The sequence below is a fragment of the Muscardinus avellanarius genome (genome assembly GCF_963383645.1).
Source record: "Muscardinus avellanarius genome assembly, chromosome: 21".
NCBI classification, from domain to species: domain Eukaryota; kingdom Metazoa; phylum Chordata; class Mammalia; order Rodentia; family Gliridae; genus Muscardinus; species Muscardinus avellanarius.
Genome location: NC_137807.1, coordinates 7,453,670 through 7,479,573, shown reverse-complemented (window position 1 = coordinate 7,479,573; position 25,904 = coordinate 7,453,670). Strand labels below are relative to the sequence as shown.

The 25,904-nt window shown below is 45.5% G+C and overlaps 1 protein-coding gene across 2 annotated transcripts in view; it reads left to right on the top strand.

Annotated features, from left to right (window-relative positions):
• HECTD4 (HECT domain E3 ubiquitin protein ligase 4) overlaps positions 1-25,904 on the top strand; it is a gene marked incomplete at both ends in the record, with an annotated part of 174,075 nt that overhangs the window by 97,054 nt on the left and 51,117 nt on the right. For both annotated transcript variants that reach the window (XM_080717667.1, XM_080717666.1), the window contains 18 exons: positions 750-854; positions 1,881-1,969; positions 2,345-2,520; positions 3,157-3,292; positions 3,387-3,528; positions 3,628-3,794; positions 6,799-6,945; positions 9,073-9,257; positions 11,250-11,403; positions 13,198-13,478; positions 13,706-13,895; positions 15,465-15,546; positions 17,247-17,449; positions 19,014-19,149; positions 20,153-20,335; positions 21,533-21,697; positions 22,304-22,473; positions 24,232-24,347. In XM_080717667.1, coding sequence (XP_080573793.1) covers positions 750-854; positions 1,881-1,969; positions 2,345-2,520; positions 3,157-3,292; positions 3,387-3,528; positions 3,628-3,794; positions 6,799-6,945; positions 9,073-9,257; positions 11,250-11,403; positions 13,198-13,478; positions 13,706-13,895; positions 15,465-15,546; positions 17,247-17,449; positions 19,014-19,149; positions 20,153-20,335; positions 21,533-21,697; positions 22,304-22,473; positions 24,232-24,347 — 2,827 coding nt within the window. The remainder of the gene's footprint in view (positions 1-749; positions 855-1,880; positions 1,970-2,344; positions 2,521-3,156; positions 3,293-3,386; positions 3,529-3,627; positions 3,795-6,798; positions 6,946-9,072; positions 9,258-11,249; positions 11,404-13,197; positions 13,479-13,705; positions 13,896-15,464; positions 15,547-17,246; positions 17,450-19,013; positions 19,150-20,152; positions 20,336-21,532; positions 21,698-22,303; positions 22,474-24,231; positions 24,348-25,904) is intronic.

The window sequence follows — 25,904 nt, the reverse complement described above, 5'->3', positions numbered from 1 at the left end:
TTCTTTGATGAAAAGAAGCTTCAGACGTGATCTAAACGGAGCCTAGTGGTACATGCCTGTAATCTCAGTACTTGAGGGTCACAGTTGGAAGGCCAGCTTCAGCAACCTAGACTCTCAGCAACTTAGTGAAACCCTGTTTTAAAATAAAATAGGGCTGAAATGTATCTCAGAGGCAGAATGTACCTGGGTACAATCTCTAGCAACACACACACACACACACACACACACACACACACACACACACACACACGACATTACCTAAGCAAGGCGCATGCCCCTGAGGCCAGTCTCAGGAACTTCAGGAGATCCTGAGCAGCTTAGGCCCTGTTTCAAAGTACAAAACTAAATAATATAAAATAAACTACGCTGAGCATATTGACACATGTTTGTAATCCCAGGACTTGCAAGGCTGAGACAGGAGGATCTCAGGTTCCCAGCCAGCCTCAGCTACTTAGTGAGGCCGCCTGCAACTGAGTGAGACCATGTTTCAAATAAAAAAATAGGGCTGGGGATGTAGCTCGGAGGTAGAATGCCCAGTTCAATTCCCAGTATCACACACACACACACAAAAGTGAGAAAAATAAAGAGGGATATAGCTTAGAGGTATTATGCCCCTAGATTCAATCCTATGTATGTATGTATAAATAGATGATCTAAATTACTACACAAAATACATTTATGAACTTCCATTGCCCTTGTTTTTACTTCGCATCGATTTGCACATTGTTTGATGTTTATGTCTGCCTCAGAGCGTTGCAGAACTGGAACAGAAGTGGCAAAGTGAGGTGGAGGAGGCCATGCAGGGGAAATTGGAGAGCAACATGCCATTCTTTTATGATTACCATTTCAATGAGGTGAGCCAAGGGTATGATTCACCACTGGAGCACTGCCATTTTTAAAGCAAAAATGGTGCGTGCGTGCATGTGTGTAAGTGTGCTCACGTATGTGCAGGCATGTGTAAAGATGAAGCAGTGTCACCTCCTGAGAAGTTGTTCGCTCCAATAGGGTACCCACTTTTTAAAAGGATTAAATGAGAGGAGTTGGAACAGTGGCATACCCCTGTAATCCCAGAGACTTAGGAGACCGAGGCAGAAGGATAACCCTGTTTCACGATAAAAAATAAACCCAGTGATAGACTAAGCCCCTGCGTTTAATCCCCAGTACCACAGTAAATAAATAAACAAATAAGCAAATAGATGAAAAATCGATTAGGTCAGCATGTCAAGATACAAATACTTGTTTTTAACAAAATCATTTTATAAAGTCTAAAAAAGTTATCAAGCTGGGCATGGTGGCACATATTTGTAATCCCAGTACTTGGGAGGCTGAGACAGTAAGATTGTGGTTCGCAGATAGCCTAAGCTACTTAGTAAGACTCTGTTTCAAAAAAATAAAGAATAAAAAAGTAGGGCTGGGGGTGTACCTCGAAGGTAGAATGCCCCTGGGTTCTATCCCCAGAACTGCAATCAATCAATCAATCAATCAATCAATCAATAAATAAATAAAAATTAGGGCTAGACTGGGGATATAGCTCAGAGGTAGAATGACCCTGGGTTCAATGCCCAGTACCACCAGAAAAAAGAAAAAAGAAAAAGAAAAAAAAAGAAATTATCATTATTATCACATTTTGCTTTTAAGCCTATGAAACAAAAAACAGGCAAAATTATAAACCCTAAAGAAATCTCCAGAAAGTAGCCTATACCATCTTTAATCGTTAAAATGTCAAATAATAACTAAGCATATGTGCTTTAAGCATAGATATAACAGTCCAAAGTTGGTGGTGGTTCCCTGACGTTTTCTGTTTCTTTTAACAAATGTACAGTAAAATTTGGTTTTTTCAGATCCTGCATACCATCTTTTCTTGATTTTTCCTTCTTTAGAACAAAATCAAAGAACTAGAACTTTTGTGTTCAATGAAGGAAGTCTCCTTTGATGGAAATGATCTTGAAAACATAGTCCTATCACTGAGGTTAGTGATGTTAATCACTGTTAATGCTAACTTATCACTTGGGTACTCAAAGCAAACTGTGAAGTCTCTTGGTAGATTTTTTTAAAAAATTTTAGGTGTGACCAAATATTTTAGAATTAGAACTCATTTGATAAATTGGAATTTTCATTTAGACCTTCAAAAGGTAGTAGCATAGGCATCTGAAACAGAAAAATGAGCTAGAGGTGGCCAGAGTTTATAAAGCTGCTCTCCTTTGATGGAGAAAGGGGCAGGTAGGCATTGATTATTAGGTTACTTTGACTTATTTTCATACATCTTCTCCTCTCCTTTATCATGAAAAAAAATTGTTTTGGTAACTAGAGAACAACTAAATGCACATCAGTCTTTTTTTTTTAGGGAGAAGTTTCTACAAGAAGTGAATTCTCTTATTCAGAAACCTACTCACCCACTGGCAAAAACCAAGACCTTAGTGAAGAGTCTCATGAACCGGGCCGAGCTGCTGCTGCACGTCACCATCGCGGCCCAGTCAGGCCTCACGAGGAGCATCTCTGGGACCCCGGCGGAGACGCCAGGTACTGCTCTTACAGTCCTCAAAACCTTCTGATGCAACTCTGTTCACAAAATAGCAGCTGCTGGGCATCGTGGCACACGCTTGCAACCCCAGTACTTGGGAGGCCGAGACAGGAAGATTGCGTAGGTTCGAAGCCAATCTCCTCTAGTTAGTGAGGCCCTCCACAACTTTGTGAGAGCCTGTTTCAGAATAAAATATAATAAGAGCCAGGAGTGGTGGAGTACTTTTGTAACCCCAGTACTTGGGAGACTGAGACAGGAGGATTGCGTAGGTTCGAAGCCAATCTCAGCTAGTGAGGCCCTCCACAATGTGGGACTGAGGGTATATCTCGGAGATAGAATGCCCCTGGGTTCCATCCCTAGTATTGCAAAAAATTAATTAACTAACTAATAATTTTTTAAAAAATGGATGGGGATGTAAATCAGAAGTAGAATGTTCCTGGATTCAGTCCTCAGCACACACATACACAAAAGAAAGAAATTGACCTAAAATTTATTAGTGTGTTGTAGTAGCTAGACTGGGGTTAACTCTGATAGCAAAGATACACTCTTTTTGGTACCTTTGTTACATTTAGCTGGTGCTGTTCCTCGTACAAATTGGACAGCAGAAACATTCACTTTTCTGTTCCTTCTTCTAGCTTGTAAGTCAGCTTCTGAAACAAAGGTGCTATCTCACGCTGTCCGGCAGCCTGTTTTTCTTCGCAGCATGTCTGCTCCCTCTGACCTGGAAATGATTGGTAATGAAGATTTGGAATTTACTAGAGCAAACCAGAGGTAAATGGCTTAGAGCCAGCGCAGCTGACTGCCTTCCTAAATCCAAGTCCCTGCCCTTTCTTGCTTTGCTGACGGCTTACTGTTTCTGCTGTAGGCGTCGTCACGTGACCAGCCACCGCAGCAGCTCCTTCACACTTCTGCAGTCACTGGCCGTGGAGGACAGCAGGGACAAGCCCACCTACAGTGTCCTGCTGGGCCAGCTGTTTGCTTTCATTGGCACCAACCCTGACCAAGCTGTAAGTCACGCTTGGCAGTCTACAGCTGAGCAGCCCCTGAGCTGAAGGGGCTCGTGACAGCCAGCAGGAGTCAGCGCGCCTCCTCCTCATGCCTTCCAGGTGTCCAGCAGCAGCTTCCTCCTGGCTGCGCAGACACGGTGGCGGCGGGGGAACACTCGCAAGCAGGCCCTGGTGCACATGCGGGAGCTGCTGACAGCCGCCGTGCGCGTCGGGGGAGTGACACATCTCGTGGGACCAGTGACGATGGTCCTGCAAGGAGGACCCAGGTCAGTCACTTTGAGCAGTTCGTCCTGTCCTGTCTGGATGGACAAAGACCATTTCCAAGATTGTTCTTAAAGCCGGAGTATAGGCAGTGGCATTTGCCTAACGTATGTGATACATGCCTTTTTAGGATCATGAGTGTTCTGCTCAGTGTATCTTGGATACCTCTCCTTCATGTCAGTGCATATAGCCCTGCTTGGGCTTTTAATTTCATTTTGCTTTGTTTCTGCAGTGCTGAGGATCTAACTCAGGGTCTCCTCCATGCTAGGCAAGCACTTTACCACGGAACTGCACCCAGCCCCCGCTTTGTCTTTTTTTTTTTTTTTTTGGTACTGGGGTTCCTGGAAGCCCTTCACTTTAACCTCCAGGCTACACTCCCAGACCTATTTTATATTTTTATTTGGAAACAGGGTCTCCTAAGCCAGCACACACGGCTGGCTTCGAACCTGCACGATCCTTCTGTCTCTGCCTCCCAAGCGCGGGGATTACAAGCGTGCGCCACCACGCCTGGCTCCGCTTTGTCATTTTTAAGAGCTTCAAAAATTCTATTATATGGGTGACCTTTTTTTCTTAACTGATCTCCTACAATGGACACATAGGTTCATTCATTTTCTTTCTTTCGTTTTATACTAACAACAGTGGTGCAGTCTATCCTTTTATCTATTGTTTAAAAACACTTTAGTGGTTATTTTTTTATCAGATCATTTTCTTTTTTCTGTGGGCCTGGGGATGGAACCCAGGGGCATTCGACCTCCAAACTACAACGCCAGCCCTATTTTTTATTCTTTATTTTGAAACAAGGTCTCACTAAGTTGTAGAGGGCCTCACTGAGAAGTAACTGAGGCTGGCTGCGAACTGTGATGCTGGGATTACAAACGTGCGCCACCACACCCAGTTTTAGATCTTTTTCTAAAAACATAAATATGGATAATAACTTAGACGGTTTAGTGCCAGGAGTGGTGGTGCACACTTGTAATCCTAGCATTTGGGAGGCTGAGACAGGAAGATCGTGGTTTGCGGACAGCCTCAGCTACTTAGTGAGGCCCTATGCAACTCAGTGAGACCCTGTTTAAAAAATGGAGGTATAAGCCGGGCATGGTGGCACACGCTTGTAATCCCAGCATTCGAGAGGCTGAGACAGGAAGATCGCGGTTCGCGGACAGCCTCAGCTACTTAGTGAGGCCTCTGCAACTCAGTAAGACCCGGTTTCAAAATAAAGAATAAAAAATAGGGCAGAGGGTGTAGCTTGGAGGTCGAATGCCCCTGGGTTCCATCCTCAGTACCGCAAAATAAATAAACAAACAAACAAATAAATAAAGTTAAAAAAAAGAAAAAGGTTTTGTAACTTAATTGAGAAGAGACAAAAGATATATCAATGATCAAAATGGAGAAATTTACATTCTTGTGGGATATGACAGACATGAAATAGTGTAACATAAAAAAAATTTTCAAGTAGAAATGGAAAATTCATTTCCCTACAAGACCTGGGCTAAATCTGCTGCTGGCTGTTTGTGTCTCCTTGTATCTCCTGGCAGTTCTTTAAGGAATTGTGGCCAATAAGCAAAGGGTCAGTGGCTAAAGAAAAATGTGCTAAGAGCTAAAGTGAGTATCTTTGGAAATTCCTGTCAGAAGAAGTCAGGCAACTTTTCAGAAACAATTCCAGGCTGGGCATGGTGGCCATGCCTGTAATCCCAGAATTTGGGATGCTGAGACAGCAAGGACAGCTTCAGCAAGTAATGAGACTCTTGTCCTCTAGCAAGACCCTATTTCCAAATAAGAAATAAAAATTGGGCTAGGGTTTAGCTTGAAGGTAGGATGCCTCAGGGTTCAATCTCCAGCACCACACACACAAAAAAATTCCAAAATCTTAGTAGCTTACAAGACGATTTAGCTGAGTGTGGTAGTACACATTAGTTGGGACACATTAGACCCTACATTGATACTCATTAGACCTTACATTACATTTACTTATTTATTTCTGTTAGTATAAACAATATCCACTGGGTGTGGTGATGCATGCTTGTAATCCCAGTGCTTGGGAGGCTAGAGACTGGAGGATGGCAGGTTCGCGGCCAGCCTCAGCCACTTAGTGAGGCTCCCCACAACTTAGACCCTGTCTTACTGAGTTGCAGAGGCCTCACTAAGTAGCTGAGGCTGTCCGCGAACCGCGATCCTCCTGTCTCAGCCTCCCGAATGCTGGGATTACAAGCGTGTGCCACCATGCCCGGCTTATACCTCCATTTTTTAAACAGGATCTCACTGAGTTGCATAGGGCCTCACTAAGTAGCTGAGGCTGTCCACAAACCACGATCCTCCTGTCTCAGCCTCCCAAATGCTAGGATTACAAGTGTGCGCCACCACTCCTGGCACTAAACAGTCTAAGTTAGTATAAAACCGTCTAAGTATAAAACACAGGACTAGGGGTGCAGCTCAGAGGGAGAATGCTCCTGGTTCAATCTCCAGTGCTGCAAAAACAAAACAATAACAAGAACACAACATCCCGTTACATATCTTTGTAGGTAAATTCTGACAGTTTAGCGCTCAGTTCACATAATTGTTATGTAATCGTCCCCATGTTTTGTTTTTACGTGTGAAGAGTCTTATTTCACATCAACTGGACTCTCATACTCTGCCAATTTATCAGATAAGTTTGGGAGATATTGGATAACATCCCCCTGCTCATAGAAGGGCTTTGTATTTTGGCTTTATTAAGGGCTCTGAAAGAAAAGTCCCGCAGTAGAGAATTCTGTTTGACTTTTCCTAAGCTAATACTTCCCGGAGTTTTCTTGAATGTGCACCATTATGTCTGAGGGACACCTAGAAATCCTGCCCAGTGGTCTTCTTTAGGCCTGTAGCTTATCAAACAGTGAGCTTGGTGACCTCTAAGATCCTTTTAGTTCTGGATTCAAAGACACTCAGGGTTTCTGGACAGACCTTTTCTGCTCCCCTAGTCACAGTCACTGTTCTTGACATGTTGAGGAACCCAGCACTTTGGTCCCTGTTTTGTAGGATTGAAGAACTCACCTGCGGCGGGATGGTGGAGCAGGTCCAGGAAGCCTTCGGTGAGACCATGACCTCCGTCGTGTCTCTTTGTGCTCGGTACCCTATCGCCTGTGCAAATAGCATTGGACTGTTGTGCACCATACCTTACACAAGGTAAGCCCTTTATTGTACATAAGTATGCCATGCATGGTAGATTAAGTAAAAGTAGTTTTTGATTTATAAAATTGAATTTTTTGCTTTAATTATTCAATATTTATAAAAAGCTTTCCTCCTGACAGACACCTAAAGTTCCTCTGTAAATTTCTTATTGTCAAGTTCCTACATGACCAAACACTATCATTAGAATTATATAACAAGCTGTGCTTGATGGCACATACCTTTAATCCCAGTACTTGGGAGGCTGAGACAGGAAGATCATAGGTTCTCAGCCAGCCTCAGAACTTAGGTCCTTTGCAACTTAGTGAGACCCTGTTTCAAAATGAAAGAATAAAATCTGGCTAGGGGTATAGCTCAGAGGTAGAATACCCTTGGATTCCATCCCCAGCACCACATATTAAGTAAGTAAGTAAAAAGACAGGCATGGTGGCGCACGCTTGTAATCCCAGTACTTGGGAGCCTGAGACAGGAAGATCCTGGTTTGCAGGCAGCTTCAGCTACTTAGTGAGGCCCTTTTCAACTCAGTGAGATCCTGTTTCAAAATAAAGAATAAAAAATAGGGCTGAGGGTGTAGCTCGTAGGTAGAATGCCCCTTGGTTTCATCTCCAGTACTGCAAAAAAAAAAAAAAAAGTATATAAAATAAAATAGGGCTGGGGGTATAGCTCAGAGGTAGAAATACCTTTGGGTTCAATCCCCAGCACCAAAAAAAAAAAAAAAAAAAAAAAGGATTGTATTACATTGTGACAATAGGGAAGTTTAAAAAGAGGTCCTTAGAAAATCACTCTTATAAATAGAGGGAGTCTTTTGCATAGATACATTTATTTCCTCTCTTGGGTTACTGAATGAATAGCTTAAAGATGTCATCTCCTGGGCCGGGTGTGGTGGTGCACACTTGTATTCCCCGCACTTGGGAGGTGGAGACAGGAGGATCATGCAGGTTCATAGCCAGCCTTGCTGGCTTAAGAGACCCTGTTTCCAAATTAAAAAAAAAAAAAAAAAAAAATATATATATATATATATATATATATATATATATATATATATATATATATATATATATATGGTCTGGGAGTGTAGCCTGGAGGTAGATGGGTTTCCAGGAACCCCAGTACCACCAAAAAAAAAAAAAAAAAAAAAGATGTCAAGTCCTAACCAGGTGTGGTGGCACATACTTGTAATCCATACTTGGGAGGCTGAGATATCCTAAATTACAGGCTCAAGGATAGCCTCAGCAAGTAGTGAGACTCACATCAACCTAGCGAGACCTTGTTTCAAAATAAAAATTTTTTTAAATAAGGCTGGAGGAGCTGGGCGTGGTGGCGCACGCTTGTAATCCCAGCATTTGGGAGGCTGAGACCTGGAGGATGGCGGTTCACGGACAGCCTCAGATACTTAGTGAGGCCCTCCGCAACTCAGTGAGACCCGGTTTCAAAATAAAGAATAAAAAGTAGGGCAGGGGGTGTAGCTCGGAGGTTGCATGCCCCCTGGGTTCCATCCCCAGACCAGCCAAAAAAAAAAAAAAAAAAATAGGGCTGGAGGTGTAGCTTGGAGGTAGATGCCCTTGGGTTCAATTCCCAGTACCACCAAAAAAAAAAAAAAAAAAAAGAAAAGAAAGAAAGTCTTCTTGAAGTCATTCTTTGACTCCCATTATGATAAAATATATTACTTTTTTTATCATTGCAACTTTGAGTTGATTCTATCAATTTTACTTTGCCATTCTGTGTAAACAAATAAGAATTTAAAGTTCCTTATTTATGAGGGAAGTCATTATGAAAAATAGTTTTGTGAGCTTGGCGTGGTTGTGCACAGTTGTAATCCCAGTACTTGAGACAGGAAGATTGCAGGTTCAAGGGCAGCCTCGGCAACTTAGTGAGGCTCTCAGCAATCTAGTGAGGCCCTGTTTCCAAATAAGAAATAAAATCGGTTTATGGGGGTAGCTCAGAAGCAGAATACACCTGAGTTCAATCTCCAGTTCCATAAAAAATAACAGAAAATAGTTTTGTGTTGATTGTATATGATACTCCGTTCACTGTAGATGAAGACCTCTAATGGCTGCTGATGGTCTGCTCCTTCCGAGGGGTGACTGTTGCAGTTCTCTCACCCCCCCTTGTGCCCTCTGCCAGGAGTGAAGAGAAGTGCCTCGTCCGCAGCGGCCTCGTTCAGCTCATGGATCGACTGTGTAGCTTGAGCAGCCAGACCGAGTCCAGCTCCAGCGAGAAACAGACCAAGAAGCAGAAGGTGGCCACCATGGCCTGGGCCGCCTTCCAGGTGCTCGCCAACCGCTGTGTGGAATGGGAGAAAGAGGAAGGTGAGGAACGGGGCTTGGCGCTCCTCCCCCGTGTCTCCTGCTGGCAGCTGCTGTGTTGTGTGTTCATGCAGGATGGCCCGGGAGGGAGGCTCTGTTAAGTCACATGAGCAGACGGACTTCATCACACGATGGGCTCACCGGGGCCTTTCCACCAGTGCGGTCCTGTGGAAAGTCACAGCTCCCTGTGGCCCCCACCATAGCCTGGCATGCTGGAGGAGGGCAGCCTCAGGAAGTGAGGGGGGTTCGTTGTCTTGTCAACACCGCCAGCAGTCTCCACATAAATAGTTAGGAAGTGGCTGTTCAATTGCATTTTCAAGGGGATATTTCCAAATTATATTCTTAGTGACTGATCCAATTTAAAAAATTAACTCAGCCAGGCATTTTGGCACAGGCTTGTAATCCCAGTACCTGGGAGGCTGAAACAGGAGGATCGCAGGCTTGAGGACAGCCTTAGCAAGTAGTGAGACTCTTATCAACCTAGCAAGCCCTGTTTCAAAAAAAGCTTGGATGTAGAATGCCCCTGAGCTCAATCCCCAGTACAACAAAAATAAATGGTAAATGCAAGCTGGGCATAGTAGCACATGCTTGTAATCCCAGTACTTGGGAAGCTGATCATGGGAGGGTCGCAGGTTCAAGAACAGCCTTAGCAAGTCATAAGACTTCTATCGACTTAGCAAGATCATGTTTCAAAATAATAAATAAAAATAAACGTAGGGCTGGGGACGTAGCTGGAAGTAAAGTGCCCCTGAGCTCAGTCTCCAGTACCACAGAAATAAATGGGTAGTAACGCAAACTGGGCATGTGGCACACGCCCGTAATCCCGGTATTTGGGAAGCTGAGACAAGAGGATGGCAGGTTTGAGGATGCTTCAGCAGTGTAGCAATACGCTCAGTAATGTAGCACAACCTTGTTTCAAAACAAAAAATATAAACAGCTGGGAGTGTAGCTTGGAGGTAGAATGTCCCCTGGACTCAGTCCTCAGTAAAACACATGCGGCTCAGAAATAAACTTGAAGGATACATTTTCCAGTAGTATCCCAGGTGTGTGTATATAACTTGTTTAATATATCTGTTTATTTGTTGCTTTGTATTTTAATGTCTTGAGCCTATTGTATGACAGGCAGAAGATGAATGAGGCATTGTTCTTCCTTTAAGCACTGTGGTCTGGTAGAGGAAATAGACTAGTGAACAGACAATTGCAGTGTAATTAATGCTGTAATCAAAGTGCAGTGGAAGCATCGAGGCTCCTAGCACAATCCTGGCAAAGCTTCCCAGAGGAGGTCAATTTGTCTTTTTTGGGGGGATGTGGTGTGACCCCAGAGATGTTCGATCTCTGAGCTACACCTCAGTACTATCTTTTAATTTTTATATGAAAACAGGACCTCACTAGGTTAATGCAGTCTCACTGTGTTTTGAGGCTGTCCTCACATCAGCAGTCCTCCTGTGTTGGCCTCCCAAGTACTGGGGTTACAGGCGTGCGCCACTATGCCTGGCTGCGAACTGTTCTTGGAGGATGGAGAAAAGCCGAACAAAGAGCACATATGGGATCAGAAATCTGGAAGCGTTTGGGAAATGACAAATAATATTTTGTGGCTTTTACAAGGGATGTTTAGAGGGCTCTGGGACTGCAGTGAACGTGGAAAGATCCAGAAAAGTCTTTTATCATGTTTGAGAAGAGAAAGGTATGAGTTAAAAAAACAAGACATTTCATCAACAGTAAAATAATGATTCTTCCCTAGCATATGCTATGCTATATATGTATTAGTTGTATTCAGTTTTCATTAAGAGTTAGGTTCCCCCCAACACTGAATGATTTGGGGAGAAACTACTAACTCTTTAATGAGGTGACCTTGATTAGATGGTCACTGAACCATTGAGCAAAATAATTAGCAGCTAAATACAGGGAGGCCAGGAGGAGGACTTAGCACACCCAGGCTCACCATGGCGTCCTTGGATTATCACTGAGCTTTTCCTTTTCTTCCTTTGACTCAAGGTGGCTCCACTGAGGCTGTGCACTCTGGCCTGGCCCGCCAGGTGTCCAGCCTTCTCACGAACCATCTTGCCCGAGCGACCGAGTGCTGTGGCAACCAGGCTGCGGGGAACGACGCTCTGCAGGACGTCCTGAGTCTTCTCAATGACCTCTCAAGGTGTGGAAGGCGCCTCGGGGCTGGGGAGCCGCTGGCTTGCCTTCAAGGGCTGGGGTGCCCCTTGGTGGTGATAGTCCTTGGAAACATCAAATCACTAGGCCCTTCTGACATACGCCTGCTTCAAGAAAAATATTCAAGTCATTGAAACAGTTTTTAGTTCCACAATGTGAGGATTATTTAGGTAGATAAGTAGGTTAAAAAAATGTATTAATATTTGCTTTAATTTAGCCTTGCTGGCAACAACTGCTAATAGATGCACTTACATTACAGGGCCAGAAATCTTATCCCCGTCAGAGCAAGAGCAGAGGCATGAGTCAGGGCCTGCGCTTACCTCGTTTCTCATGACGTATCTTTAAAACAAGCAATTCAGCCGGGCGTGGCGGCGCACGCTCGTCATCCCAGCATTCGGGAGGCTGAGACCGGAGGATCGCGGTTTGCAGACAGCCGCAGCTACCTAGTGAGGCCCTCCGCACATCAGTGAGACCTGGTTTCAAAATAAAGAGTGAAAAATAGTGCAGGGGGTGGAGCTCAGAGGATGAATGCCCCTGGGTTCCACTCCCAGACCTGCAGAAAACAAACAAAAAGAAAACCCACGCACTTCTGTGGTGGTTTAATTGCCCGCGCATGAGCATGAGGCCAGTGAAGGTTTGTCCACAAAACGACTTCCTGTTTTTCGGCTTCTGCTGAGCCTAGTATATTTTCTCATGGGATGTAACAGGTTGAGAAGAGAAAGGTATGAGTTAAAAAACAAGACATTTCATCAACAGGAAAATAATGATTCTTCCCTAACAGAGTATATGCTATATATGGCTCCACATGTATCTATGTGGAGGTCCCTCAGTACTGGGGTATGTCCACCTCTGTGTGAGAGTTTTACTCTTGAAGCTCATTAGAAGGAGTAAACGAGCACCTGAAAGGTTTCTTGTTTGGGTTTCTGGTCTTGGATTTCCATCAAAACGCTCTGAACCTAGAACATCGAGTAAGTAGACATCAGAGATCATAAAATGGTCAGGCTTGGCGCGGTGGCGCACGCTCGTAATCCCAGTACTTTGGAGGTTGAGACAGGAGGATCGCAAGTTTGTGGCCAGCCTCAGCTACTTAGTGAGGCCCACTGCAACTTATTGAGATCCTGTTTCAGAAATAAAGAATAAGCCAGGCGTGGTGGCACATGCTTGAAATCCCAGCCTTCGGGAGGCTGAGACTGGAGGATCGCGTTTTGCGGACAGCCTCAGCTACTTAGTGCGAGGCCCCCTGCAACTTAGTGAGACCCTGTTTCAAAATAAAAAAAATAGAGCAGGGGTGTAGCTCAGAGGTCAAATGCCCCTGGATTCTATCCCCAGACCTGAGAAAGAAAGAAAGAAAGAAAGAAAGAAAGAAAGAAAGAAAGAAAGAAAGTAAAGAAAGAGGAAGGAAAGAAGGAAGGAAGGAAGAAAGAGGAAGGAAGGAAGGAAGGAAGGAAGGAAGAAAGAAAGAAAGAAAGAAAGAAAGAAAGAAAGAAAGAAAGAATAGGGCTGGGGGTGTAGCTCCAATGTAGAATGTACCTGGGTTCAATCCCCAGTTCCGCAAAAAAAAAAAATAGTCAAAAATCTTTTGAAGTACTAGTCAATTATGATCGCTCATCAAATGTTTACCACAACACTGTATTCTCCCTCATCAAAACACAGTGCTAAGTCCACGTCTTCCCCCTGAAGTCCAGTTTCACCCGTTGCTTCATAGCGTTTAGGGAACTCCTGCTTCTGCATGTGTGCAGGTCAGCCCTTCAGCACTGTAGCCCTCTTCTTCCTCCTTCTGCAGGAGCCACATAGGGAAGGCCATCCTGAGCCAGCCAGCTTGTGTATCCAAACTCCTGTCCCTGCTGCTTGACCAGCGCCCGTCTCCAAAGCTGGTCCTTATCATTCTTCAGCTGTGCCGGGCAGCACTGCCACTGATGAGCGTGGAAGACTGTGGGAACGTGGAGCTCCCACCCTGGAGCTACTCCGTGCCCTCCCTAAACAGCGAGCAGGAGGACCCCAGCGACCCGGCCTCCAAGATCGCCTCCTTGCTCTTGGCAAAGCTGGCTGATTACGTGGTCCCAGGTGAGGAGCTCCCGAGCAGGAGCAGGGCGCCGAATGCGCGCGTCCTGTGCAGTCAGGTGGTCAGGTCCTCCGCTGCACCGGCTCCCTGTGTGGAACAATGAGGAGGAGACCAGGGGAGTGGGGGATGCCCAGTGAGGAAGGGCGATCCCCAGACCAGTGTGTTTCACGTACGGGGAACTGCAGAGACACTGCTGTTGTTCTGAATGGGCCTTGCCTTTTGCTTTAAGGATGTCAGACAGTTCTTTCTCCAACTGCTTCTGAACCCGACACCACGTTGACAAAAACCAGTCCCAAGAGTTCCTTAAAAGGAGATAAAGATCCTGGAGAAGAGAGTGAAGCGGTGGATGGCAAACTCTCCATATTCATCCACAAGCGGGAAGACCAGTCCTCCCACGAAGTCCTCCAGCCGTTGCTAAGGTGACTGTAGCTGCAGGTCACCAAGCACTACCCGTGTCGCAGGCTCTGTGCTAAGTACACACGTTGAGTGCCCCAGCCCTCCTAGCAGCTCCAGCAGCGACCCACGGTTTCCTTCATCCCCATGAGAACACGCGAAAAAAGTGAGGCAGAACTGAAACCCCTAGGCCTTCCTGAATAGAGCCCGGGCTCTGCGCAGGCTGGCTGCTGTCTCTCTGAACCCAACAGAGAGCTAGAGCCCGCCGGAAGTGGGTTGCTGGCTAGGTCCCCGGGGAAACCCACAGTGGGCTTTGGGCCTTGAGAAGGAAGAATGCAATTCGGTCTTTAGTTGTGGGCACCCTCTGGCCATCAGGAAATTAGAGTGGGGCAAAGAAATAAGAGAATTGTGTGTGTGTGGTACTGGGATCGAACCCAAGGGCATTCTGCCTCTGAGCTATACCCCCAGCCCTCTTTTTTTTTTTTTGAAACAGGGTCTCAATAGGTTATCGAGAGGCTTGCTATGTTGTTGAGTCTATCGTCAAACCTGTGATTCTCCTGTCTCAGCTTCCCAAGTACTGGGATTAGAGGAAAAGACATATTTTTAAAACTTCAATTCATTGGAGTATGAATAGCATGATGGCTGAACAAGGAAGTAAAAATATAATAATTGCCCAAATATTGCAAATCTGGAGGGCCCTGTTTGTGGGACCTAGGGCATCAGGAAGGCCTCTCATGTAGCCACGGCAGTTTAGAGCAGGTGTCTGTCCCTGGTGGACGATCGCTCTCCTCTCAGGAGCCCTCTGACCGTGTTGTCATTCTTGTGTTGGGCCCCTCGTCAGCAGCATGACGACCGGTAGCACCAAGAGCACAGTTGCATCACCTGAACAGGCCACACAGGCAGCACTTAGGGGTGACATCTCCCGGAAACGTTCTCAGCATCGCATCCCAGTATTTAGGCTGAGGCAGGAGGATTCCTCAGCTTTAGCGAGACCCTATTTCAAAATAAAAAATAAAATGGGCTGGAGATGTATCCCAGAGGAGTTCAATCCCCAGTTTAAAAAAAAAAAAAAAAAGTGCTATAGGGAATTCCTTATGAAGGATAGAGAGTCTAATTGTGGGTTTTTTATCACTGTTGTTGAGAGCCTTGCTAAATTGCTGAGGCTGGCCTTGAACCTGTGACATTACTGTTTTAGCCCCCAAAGTACTGGTATTAAAGGTATGCGCTGCCATGATTCACCTTACTATGGATTTTAAAAGCCAGTTTTAGGCCAGGCGTGGTGGCGCACACTTGTAATCCCAGAGTTTGGGAGACTGAGACAGGTGGATTGCACAGGTTCGAAGCCAGCCTCAGCTACTTAGTGAGGCTCTCGCAACTTAGTGAGACCCTGTTTCCAAATAAAGTATAAAATAGGTCTGGGAGTATAGCCCGGAGGTAGAAAAGCCCCTGGGTTCCAACCCAGTACCATACACACACACACAAAAAGCCAATTTTAGCATGTGAAGACAGCCTGGCTGACTGAGTTCCAGCAGCACGTGCCTCCCTCCATAGACACCTGTGAGGCCACTCACTCCTTTCCTTCCTCCCTTTTTCAGTAGCTCAGAAGGACGGCCCTTCCGACTTGGCACTGGCGCCAACATGGAGAAAGTTGTGAAGATGGATCGAGACATGACCAAGGTAACCGGGGAATCCACTCTGATGAAACCTACGATTAAAGGGCATTCGCAGCCGGGCGTGGTGGCGCACGCTTGGAACCTCAGTGCTTAAGAGGCTGAGACAGGAGGAGCGCAGTTTTGAGGTCAGCCTTAGCAACTTAGCAAGGCCTTCTGCAATTAGTGAGACCCTGTTTCTTTTCTTTTTTTTTTTTTTTTTTTTTTTTTTTTTTGCAGTACTGGGGATTAAACCCAGGGGCATTCTACCTCTGAGATATACCCCCAGCCCTATTTTTTATTGTTTACTTTAAAACAAGGTCTCAGAGAGCCTCACTTAGTAGCTCAGACTGGCTGCGAACCTGCCATCCTCCTGTCTCAGCCTCCCAAGTACTGGGCTCACAAGCATGAGCCACCACGCCTGGCTAAGAGACTGTTTCAAAATTAAAAATAAGGAGTGGAGCTCAGACATAGAACTATGCCCCTGAGTTCAAGCCCTACTACTACCAAGAAAAAAAAAAAAGAGCATTTTCCTTGCTTTAGATGGTCAGGAAAAGTGTAAACGTGGTGTGTGTGTGTGTGTGTGTGTGTGTGTGTGTGTGTGTGTGTTCATTCATGTTCTTAGCTTAATTGTTTTTGGACCTTTTCTTTGTCTTTTTGAAACTGAGGATTGAACCCAGGGTGGTGCACTTGCACGGCAAGCACTTTTTCACTGAGCTACAACCCAGCACTCCCTTTTTTTAAGAAATAAAAACAATGCACGAGCCGGGCGTGGTGGCTCACGCTTGTCATCCCAGCATTTGGGAGGCTGAGACCGGAGGATCATGGTTCACAGCCAGCCTCAGCTACTTAGGCCCTTTGCAATTCAATGAGACTCTGTTTCCAAATAAAAAATAGTAAAAAATAGGTCCCGGGGTGTAGCTCGGAGGTAGAATGCCCCCGGGTTCCATCCCTAGTACCGAAAAGGAAAAATGCATGTATGTGATAAAGTGATGAATGAGAAACAAACTGCAGGCGTGCCCGTACTGCAGGCCTCGTGATTCTGCCAGTTGGAATTCACGTGGACAGGTGTAGAGGACGCACAGTTATCCTGGGCTGCATGAGGGCTGGGGCGACTATGGGAATTTAACTGTCTGCATGGAATATTTTATGTCAGAATTTTTAAAATAAATGGCCCTCAGTGGGCATCGTGGCACACACCTTTAATCCCAGGACTTGGGAGGCTGAGTCAGGTTTGCAGCTAGCCTCAGCAACTTATCAAGACCCTCCTTCAAAACAAAAAATAAAAAAAGGTCTAGCATACTTGTAATCCCAGTACTTGGGAGGCTGAGACAAGAGGTTTGTCTCTGGCAGGTTCACGGCCAGCCTCAGCTACTTAGTGAGACCCTCCGCAACTTAGTGAGACCTTGTTTCAAAATTAAGATAGGGTGGGGGGGTGTGGCTTGGAGGTAGAATGCCCCTGGATTCAATCCCGAGTTTTGCAAAATAAAATATAAAATAGGGCCAAGGATATAGTTCAGAGGGAGAATGTCCCTGAGTTTAATCCCCCCTGCCACACACATACATGCAAAAAGACACTGGGATTTTTGGGTAATTGGGCGAGAAGAGATTTGAAAGTATGGGGATTGAACCCAGGGACATTCTACCTCTGAGATATACCCCCAGCCCTATTTTTTATTTATTTCTGAGAAGAAATAAATAAATAAGTGGCTTCAAACCAATCCCCAGGGGGGCTGTTGTGAAGTGATAACAGAGGAGGCTGCAGCCGCCCTTCGTAAAGCGACCAAGTGGGCACAGTCGGGCCTCATCGTGAGCATCGGGCCACCGGTGGAATCTGTCAACCCCGAGACTGTGAGTGGACTGTCCACAGGCGACAAGAAGAAAACCGCCCAGACCTCCATCTGCCGAGAGCGGAACTCTGACCTTGCCAGGTAAACCCGGCACTGGTGGCACTGTCCACAGACCGACCTCGTAATGGGTATTTTTTTTTTTTTTTTTTTTTTGGTGGGAGGGAGGGTTAAGTCTATTCCATTCATTTGACCTGCTGAAAATGAGGGATGGAGGCTAAAAATGTGCATCTGTTGTAGAAGTTGCTGTCACAGTAGTCTGGAACTACATCAGGTAGTAAGACTAACCAGGTAGACTGGGGTGTTGGGAAGTACAGAAAGGCGCTCCTGGCTCAGTAGATGTGCTTGCGGATGTACATATATATATGCACATGTACACTTCTGGATATGTATACATCTAGAAGATTCTTCCATGATGAATAAACTCCTGTTTTGCTGCTTTTCTGTTTCTTTCAAATAGCGCTTCCCCACTATCCCAACTGACTACATCAATCTCTTTCTAGGAGCTGAAGGGATGAGTGAGAAGTTTACCTTGGAGAAGTTTATGCAGGATGTTTTGCATTGCATGCAACAAGTAGCTACAGCACAGTCTTTCTTTGATTCTCATGGCTTATGCAATAAAATTTGAGCTCTATTGTTTCAGAGTATATTAGCCAGCCTTGCATTACTGTAACAAAGTACTTGAGACAGCTAAATTAATAAGAGAAGAGGTTAGCTTGCTGTTGGGGCATGTTCCAGCTCTGGGCTGCATCACATCATAGTGGACAGTGATGGTGGGATCACTTGCAGAAGGAAGTGAATGACCACCTTTCCAGCCAGGAGCAGAAAGAGTAGATGGGCCCAGACTCGGGCTTTTTTTTTTTTCTTTCTTTATATTTTTTGTAGTGCTGGGTTTTGAACTCAGGGACAGTCTACATTTGAACTATGCCCCCAGCCCTATTTTATTTCTATTTTGAAACAGGGTCTTGCTAGGTTGATGATAGTCTCACTACTTGCTAAGGCGGTCCTTGAACCTGCAATCTTCCTGTCTTAGGCTCCCAAATACTGGTATTACGGGTGGGCCCATCATACCCAGCTAGGCTCTTATGACAGCCCTTTCTGGAAAACTGCCTAACCCACGACTACCCAGTGACCTAAAGATCTCCCCAGAAGTCCTCCCTTCCAAAGATTCTACCTTCTCCCAGTAACACTGCCTGGAGGCGGCCACACTTTTTTTTTTTTTTTTTTTTTTTTTGCTACTAAGGATTGAACCCAGGGGCGTTCTAGCTCTAATCTATACCTCTAGCCCTATTTTATTCTTTTCTTTTGAAACAAGGTCTCACTAAATTGCAGAGGTCGCTCACAAACTGCGATCCTCCTATCTCAGCCTCTCAAGCGCTGGGATCACAAGCATGTGCCACCGCGCCTACTGAAGCCATACTTTTACTCACAGGGGAAGGCAATCTAGATTTTAACCATAACACAAAGAGTTCTTGAGATTCCAAAAAGAACACAAGAGAAGTGATTTCTTCTCATTTTCTTAGACAACAAGATCTACTTTGTCTTGTATGAGTCGAAAGTATTTCCATCTGGCAGTAGCCTTGAGAGTCACTTCTCTGCACTCCTGACCATCGCTGGGCACCAACATTTTCCATATTGACACTTGCAGGACGGATCCCGTTCGGCCCTTCATCAGTGGGCACGTGGCAAACAGCATGGCTGCAGAAGTGATCGCCTTGCTGCACAGCTTGCTCATGGCTCCTGAGTCCAACGCAGCCCAGATATGGACCACAACCGCAGAGAAGGTGGGTACGCTGCCGGGCACGGTGGCGCACCTTGGAATCCCAGCGCTTGGGAGGCGGAGACTGGAGGATCGCGCAGGTTCAAAGCCAGCCTCAGCTACTGAGTGAGACCCTGTTTCCAAATAAAGTATAAAATAGGTCTGGGAGTATAGCCCGGAGGTAGAAAGCCTCTGAGTTCCACCCCAGTACCACAAACAAAAGAAAAAAGGAAAAGGTTAGTACCATACTACTGCCCAACCGAGGGAGTAAAAGTCAGAAGGAAGCTAATGTCCACCCTGCCTGAGAAGCACGTGCAGCAAGGGACATTTAGTAAAACGTTTTCCCAAATGAACCAGACACTGCAGTGACTGGAGTTCACCTGGAATCGCTTTGCTTTGGGAATTTCAACTCTGTTCTTCTGTTTCCTGCCCTGCTGGTTCTAATTTTATGGAATTCAGTTCAGTATTCTAAGGCGGAGAAGGACAGTCCTTGTTTCTTCTTGCTTGTGTTACTTTGGCGCTGACACTGGGTTATGCAGCGGTGGTTTATTGGATGTGTTCAGGGTACCCACTAAGTCCTAAGGAGACCTCTGTGATTTACAGCTGCCTGACTGAGCTGTCAGGAATTCGTTTAATTCATTATTATAACTGTAGTCCAGTTGCCTGAACCAGAGATCTGTAATCACCTCCCCTTTCCACAGTTATGTTCAAGTCAACACCTTATGCCCTCAAAGTAATGGAGTGTTGGAGTTTGGGCAGTGTGCTGGGTGATTTTCCTTTGAATAAACGATTGCTGTATTTTAGCACTTTCAATGCCACAGTGCTTGATTCACCTGTCCGCTGAGGTTGCGTATTTCCAATCCTCTGACTCCACAGGGCACATCCGAAACATCACTGCTCATACCTAATCGTTGTTTGCTTCCTCCCTTGTCCAGAATCCCTTCAGCACATGGGACCTGGGCACCGACGTAGACCCTTCCTCAATCAGCCTTGGTATCAAAACGCAACTCCTTGCCTCTCATGCCTAGGTTCTGTCTCGGGCACTGATGTACATTCCACAACTGGGGAAATACGCAGAAAGCATTCTGGAGAGCGGCAGCAGCAGTGGCAGGAAACTCGCCAAGCTCCAGAGGATTGCCCGCCAGGCCGTGGCCGCACTGTGCGCGCTTGGGGGCTTCAAAGAAACAATCAAGATAGGATCCGAAGTTCAGGTAACCAGCCACCGTCTTCCCCAGGCCTTGCTTCCCCCACACATCAGCACCTGCTGGCTAACTGATCATCTTAGTTGTAGGGGTTATTATTTGCAGAGGGGAGTTTTTGTGGTATCGGAGATTGAATCCAGGGCATTCTACATCTGAGCTGTACTCCCAGCCCTATTTTTTATTTGGAAACAGGGTTTCCCTAAGTTGCTGAGAGTCTCACTACTACTGCCACAGGCTGTCTTTGAACCTGCAATCCTCCTGTCTCAGCCTCCTAAATACTGGGATTACAGGCATACTCCACCATGCCTGGCGTAATTAATCGTTTTAGGATAAGTGTCATCCACCCAGTTGAACCAAAAACCCTCATCCCTTCAAGCTAAATAAGGAATCTGAGAAACAAGGATTCTAATTCATACTGTGCTATACAGTATGAATTATTCAAATACTAATGTAGGCCGGGCGTGGTGGCGCACGCTTGTAATCCCAGCATTTGGGAGGCTAAGACAGGAGGATTACGGTTCGCGGACAGCCTCAGCTACTTAGTGAGGCCCTCTGCAACTCAGTGAGACCCTGTTTCAAATTAAAGAATAAAAAATAGGGCTGGGAGTATAGCTCAGAGGTAGAATGCCCCTGGGTTCCATCCCTGGTAAAAGAAAAAAAAAAAAAAGAAAAAAACCTAATGCAATACTGTAGAACATTAACTGCAGTACTCATGTCCTGTGATGTCATTAACATTGGCACTATTTTCGAATGGCAAGTTTGAAATGGTAGCATGTTGTGATCACCTGTGTATTGTAAAAATAGGCCTAAGGTATTGGACCTATTTTTTGATCCACATCCTGGGATAGGTATCCACATTAGAACAAATGATTACCATAGCGTAAACAAAGACAGCTGTAAAAGTGGACTCTTCCTACATACCCCTTTAGATAGCGGCTTACACATGAGAGCTGGCAGGGAGGGTTTTTGTGTGTGTGTGTGGTAGTGGGGATTGAACCCAGGGGCATTCTACCTCTGAGCTATACTCCCAGCCCTATTTTTTTTCTTTATTTTAAAACAGGGTCTCACTAAGTTGCAGAGGGCCTCACTAAGTAGCTGAGGCTGCCTATGAACCTAGATCCTCCTGTCCCAGCCTCACAAATACTGGGATTATAAGCGTGCGCCACCATGCCTGGCTTTGACAGGGAGTTCTATCTCCATCTCCAGGTTTTAGGTAGAGGAATAGCAGGAAGCATTGGAGTAGTGGCCTCTATCAACGAGCAAGAAGGTATAGCCACAGTCAGATTCCCACCCATAGACTGTCGGAAGACTTCGCAAGCATCAGACACATTGACTATTCCGCTGTCCAGGCTTTGTGTTCCCAGATCAGAGGTAAGAAGGTTTGCAAACGCTTCATAAAATGTCACTGCACACGATAACTGTTCTAAGCCGGGCGTGGTGGTGCACACTTGTAAGCCCAGCATTCGGGAGGCGGAGACCAGAGGATTGCAGTTTGCAGCCAGCTTCAGCTACTTACCCAGGCCTTTTGCAACTCAATGAGACCCTGTTTCAACAATAAAAAGGCTAAAAAATAGGGCTGGGGTGTAGCTTGGAGGTAGAATGCCCCTGGGTTTCATCCCCAGTACCGCAAAAAAAAAGATAACTGTTCTTCAGTGAGCAGTGTGCATTTGCACAGTAGTGAAGCACGGATAGTGGGTGTTAAATTGCGATGTGTATTTATATATTGATTATAACTGTTTAATAGTAACATTTGTGTGAAAATTTTCCTCTAAGTGACAAAATTTATTTCTTTGTTGGCTAGACATATTCCACAATTTATTATGTTTTTGATTTATTTGATCTGGTTTGTGACATTATGTGATGACTTTACTTTATTTCACTGAAAATTTGAAAATCACCTTCAGACAACGAGAACAGTGTAGTTTCCTATAAAGTGGCTCCTCGACTTTAACCTTCTGCGCTGCGCCTGCCCCTCAGGCGCTGCCTCTCCACAAGCTGTCCATCACCGAGAAGGTGGTGCAGGCCGTGCAGTCCATGCTGCTCCCGCAGGAGGGGAGCCTCTCCATCCACACCTCGCTTCCCGCCACAGGAGACGGGTCCGCCCCTGTCATGGCAGTTGTCCGGCTCCTTGCTGAAATAAGAACAAGGTGAGCGCCTTCCCAGGTGGCAGGGGTGTGGGCAGGCCCACCACCTTGGGCTTCCAGGGCTCGCAGCCTGGCGCTTGTGTGAGTGCAGTGACAGAGACCGTGTCTTATGCTCACTCGCTTCAGCAAGGTTTGTTGCATCCCCCAGTTTCTTTTCTCTTTCTTTCTTTCTTTCTTTCTTTCTTTCTTTCTTTCTTTCTTTCTTTCTTTCTTTCCTTCCTTCCTTCCTCCCTTCCTCCCTCCCTCCCTTCCTTCCTTCCCTCCTTTTTTCTTTTTTTGCGGTACTGAGGATGGAACCCAGAGGCATTCTACCTCCAAGCTCTACCCCCTGCCTGTTTTTTTTATTCATTATTTTGAAACAGAGTCTCACTAAATTGCGGAGGGCCTCACTAAGTAGCTGAGGCCGTCCGTGAACTGTGATCCTCCAGTCTCAGCCTCCCGAATGCTGGGATTACAAACGTGTGCCACCAGCCCAGCTGCTTTTTATTCTTTATTTTGATCAGGGTCTCGCTGAGTTGCAGAGGGCCTCACTAAGTGGCTGAGGCTGTCCGCGAACCGCGATCCTTCTGTCTTAGCCTCCCGAATGCTGGGATGACAAGCGTGCGCCCATGCCCAGCTCCGGATCCCCCAGTTTCTGACTCAAAACAAGGTTAAACTGTTTGCCTGAGAATATAAGCAAACAGTCACACTGTGATGGATGAAAAGCAGATGTGAGCTGTACTGGTGTGCTCTGCTAAAAGGACTTTGTTCCATCAGGAATAATACCTTTTTAAATGGCTCTGACACATTGATATAGTCCAGTCCATCGTTCTCCAAACTGATGAAGAAGGACCAGATAGTACTCAGTGTTTGTGTCAGAAAAAGACACTCTCTTCCTGCAAATATATTTATTTTCCATTAAACAGGAGTAACAGGTTTCTCTTTTGATAACGGAACTCTCAAACACTTCCACTGTGTATGCTGACTCACATGAGTGAAATCAGCATACAGGTTTGCCAAGCTCTGGGATCCCTCTTGCTTCTAGAACTGTATTGCTTCCCATAGAGCACAGTTGAGGGAAAGCTGTTAAGGTTTGCCCACGCCGAGAAACCCAATACTTGGTAGACTGAAACAGGAAGATCACAGGCTCAAGGCTAGCTCCAGCAACTTAGCGAGGCCCTCAGCAACTTAGTGAGACTGCTTCAGAATAGAATAAAAAATAAAATAGGAGGCTGGGCGGAGTGGCACACAGTTGTAATCCCAGCATTCGGGAATCTGAGATCAGAAGATCATGGTTCTCAGCCTCAGCTACTTAGCAAGGCCCTTTGCAACTGAGTGAGATCCTGTTTCAGAATAAAAAATAGGGCTAGGGATGTAGCTCAGCAGTAGAATGTCCTTGAGCTCCATCCCCAGTACCGCAAAATAAATAAACAAATAAATAAATAAATAGGGATGGGGTATAGCTCAGAGGTAGAATGCCTCTGGGTTCCATCCCCAGTACCACAAATAAATAAATAGACAAACATATATCTTTACATATTCAGTACAGAGGCAATTTTGTTTCTTTTTCCTAAATATTTTTGGGCTACGGTTGGTTGAATCCACAGCTGCAGAACCCCTGGGATATGGAGGGCCAATTATATATTTCCCAGTCAGTCCAGCTCTGCAAAAGTGAGAGGAATAGGAAGTAGACGGGGGGACAAAACTGATGGGAATGTTTTTCACAGATGACTTTAGAGAGTGAACATTAATGACTTGAAATGTCAATCTTTTCACCTCAAGAGCATGCCTGGTCATGGCCCAGCTTTTAGAAGACAGCTTATTTTGTGAAGAATTCATCCAGCAGTGTCCAGCAGCTGTCGAAGTTCTTAACCTAGTTGCCCAGGAGTGCAGTGCTGGTAAGTACCCGTTCCTCCCCTTGCCACCCTCCTTGATGTGCTTAGCATCACGGTTGCTAATGGAGTTTAGCCAGGTTCACGTGCACGCCTCAGGTAGCTGACGTCTAAGGACAGTGCACACCAGCTCGCTTATGTCGAACCTAGAGATGTAGGTGAGAAGCTTCCCGTCCATAACAGTGAGGCACCAGCACTCTCCAGTGTACCTTCCGTTGCCTTTATTTCCCTATTAGAACTATCCATGAGCTATTGGTGGGGATGGCATATACGTTCTAATTGTTGTCATTGGCTACATTTGAATTCAAAGTCAAGTTTGCACTGATAGTTGAGCATGATGGCGCACACCTGTAATCCTAGTTACTTGGAAGGCTGAGACAGAAGGATTGCAGGTTCAAGGCCAGTGTGCAGTAACTTGGTGAGACCCTGTTACAAAATTTAAAAACAAATTTTTAAAGGGGGCTAAGTTTTTAGCTCATTCGGTGGTAGAATATTCCTCCATCCCACAAAAATAAAGAGTTTGCACTGACATCTACCCTTAAGGAGTGTGTATGTTTAAAGGAAAGTTCAAACAAATACAAAAATAGGGAGGTGGCCAGGCATGGTGGCACACGCTTGTAATCCCAGTACTTGGGAGGCTGAGACAGGAGGATCGCGGGTTCACAGCCAGCCTCAGTGAGGCCCTCTGCAACTTAGTGAGACCCTGTTTCCAAATAAAGTATAAAATAGGGCTGGGGTGTAGCCCGGAGGTAGAAAGCCCCTGGGTTCCACCCCCAGTACCACAACAATAACAACAAAAAGAATAAAATAAAAAAAAGAATAAAAAAAATAGGGCTTGGGATGTAGCTCGAGGTAGAATACCCCTGAGTTCCACCCCCAGTACCACAACAATAACAACAAAAAGAATAAAATTAAAAAAAAGAATAAAAAACATAGGGCTTGGGATGTAGCTCGAGGTAGAATACCCCTGAGTCCCACCCCTGCATCACAAAGGATAAAAAATAAGAGGTAGTATACTGAGTCTTTCAGTTTTAATACTGTCAGCTCATAGCTGATCCAGTTTCATCTGTGCTGCAACCCCAGTATTATTTTAATACTACATATTACATTATTTTACCTGTAAATATTTTAGTATGTTTTTCTAAAAAATAACTGTCAGCCAGGTACATTGGTGCAGGTCATAGTCCCAGCCTCTCTGGAGGCGGAGTGGAAGAATCACAAGCCCAAGGCCAGCCTGGATGACTGAGTGAGACTCTGTTTCCAAATAAGATAAAAAGAGCTGCAGTAGCTCAGTAGTAGAGCTGTTAAAAAAAATTCAGTTATTACGTCTAAACTATTAATAGTTCGTAATCAGGCATGGTGGCACGTGCCTGTAATCTCAGTACTTGGGAAGTTGAGGCAGGAGGATCACGGGTTCAATGCCAGCCGTAGCAATTTAGTGAGACCCTCCACAACTAAATGAGATCTTATTTCAAAATTTAAAAATAAAATAGGGCTGGAGATTTAGCTTAGAGGTAGAATCCATCCCCCAGTACACACACACACACACACACACACACACAC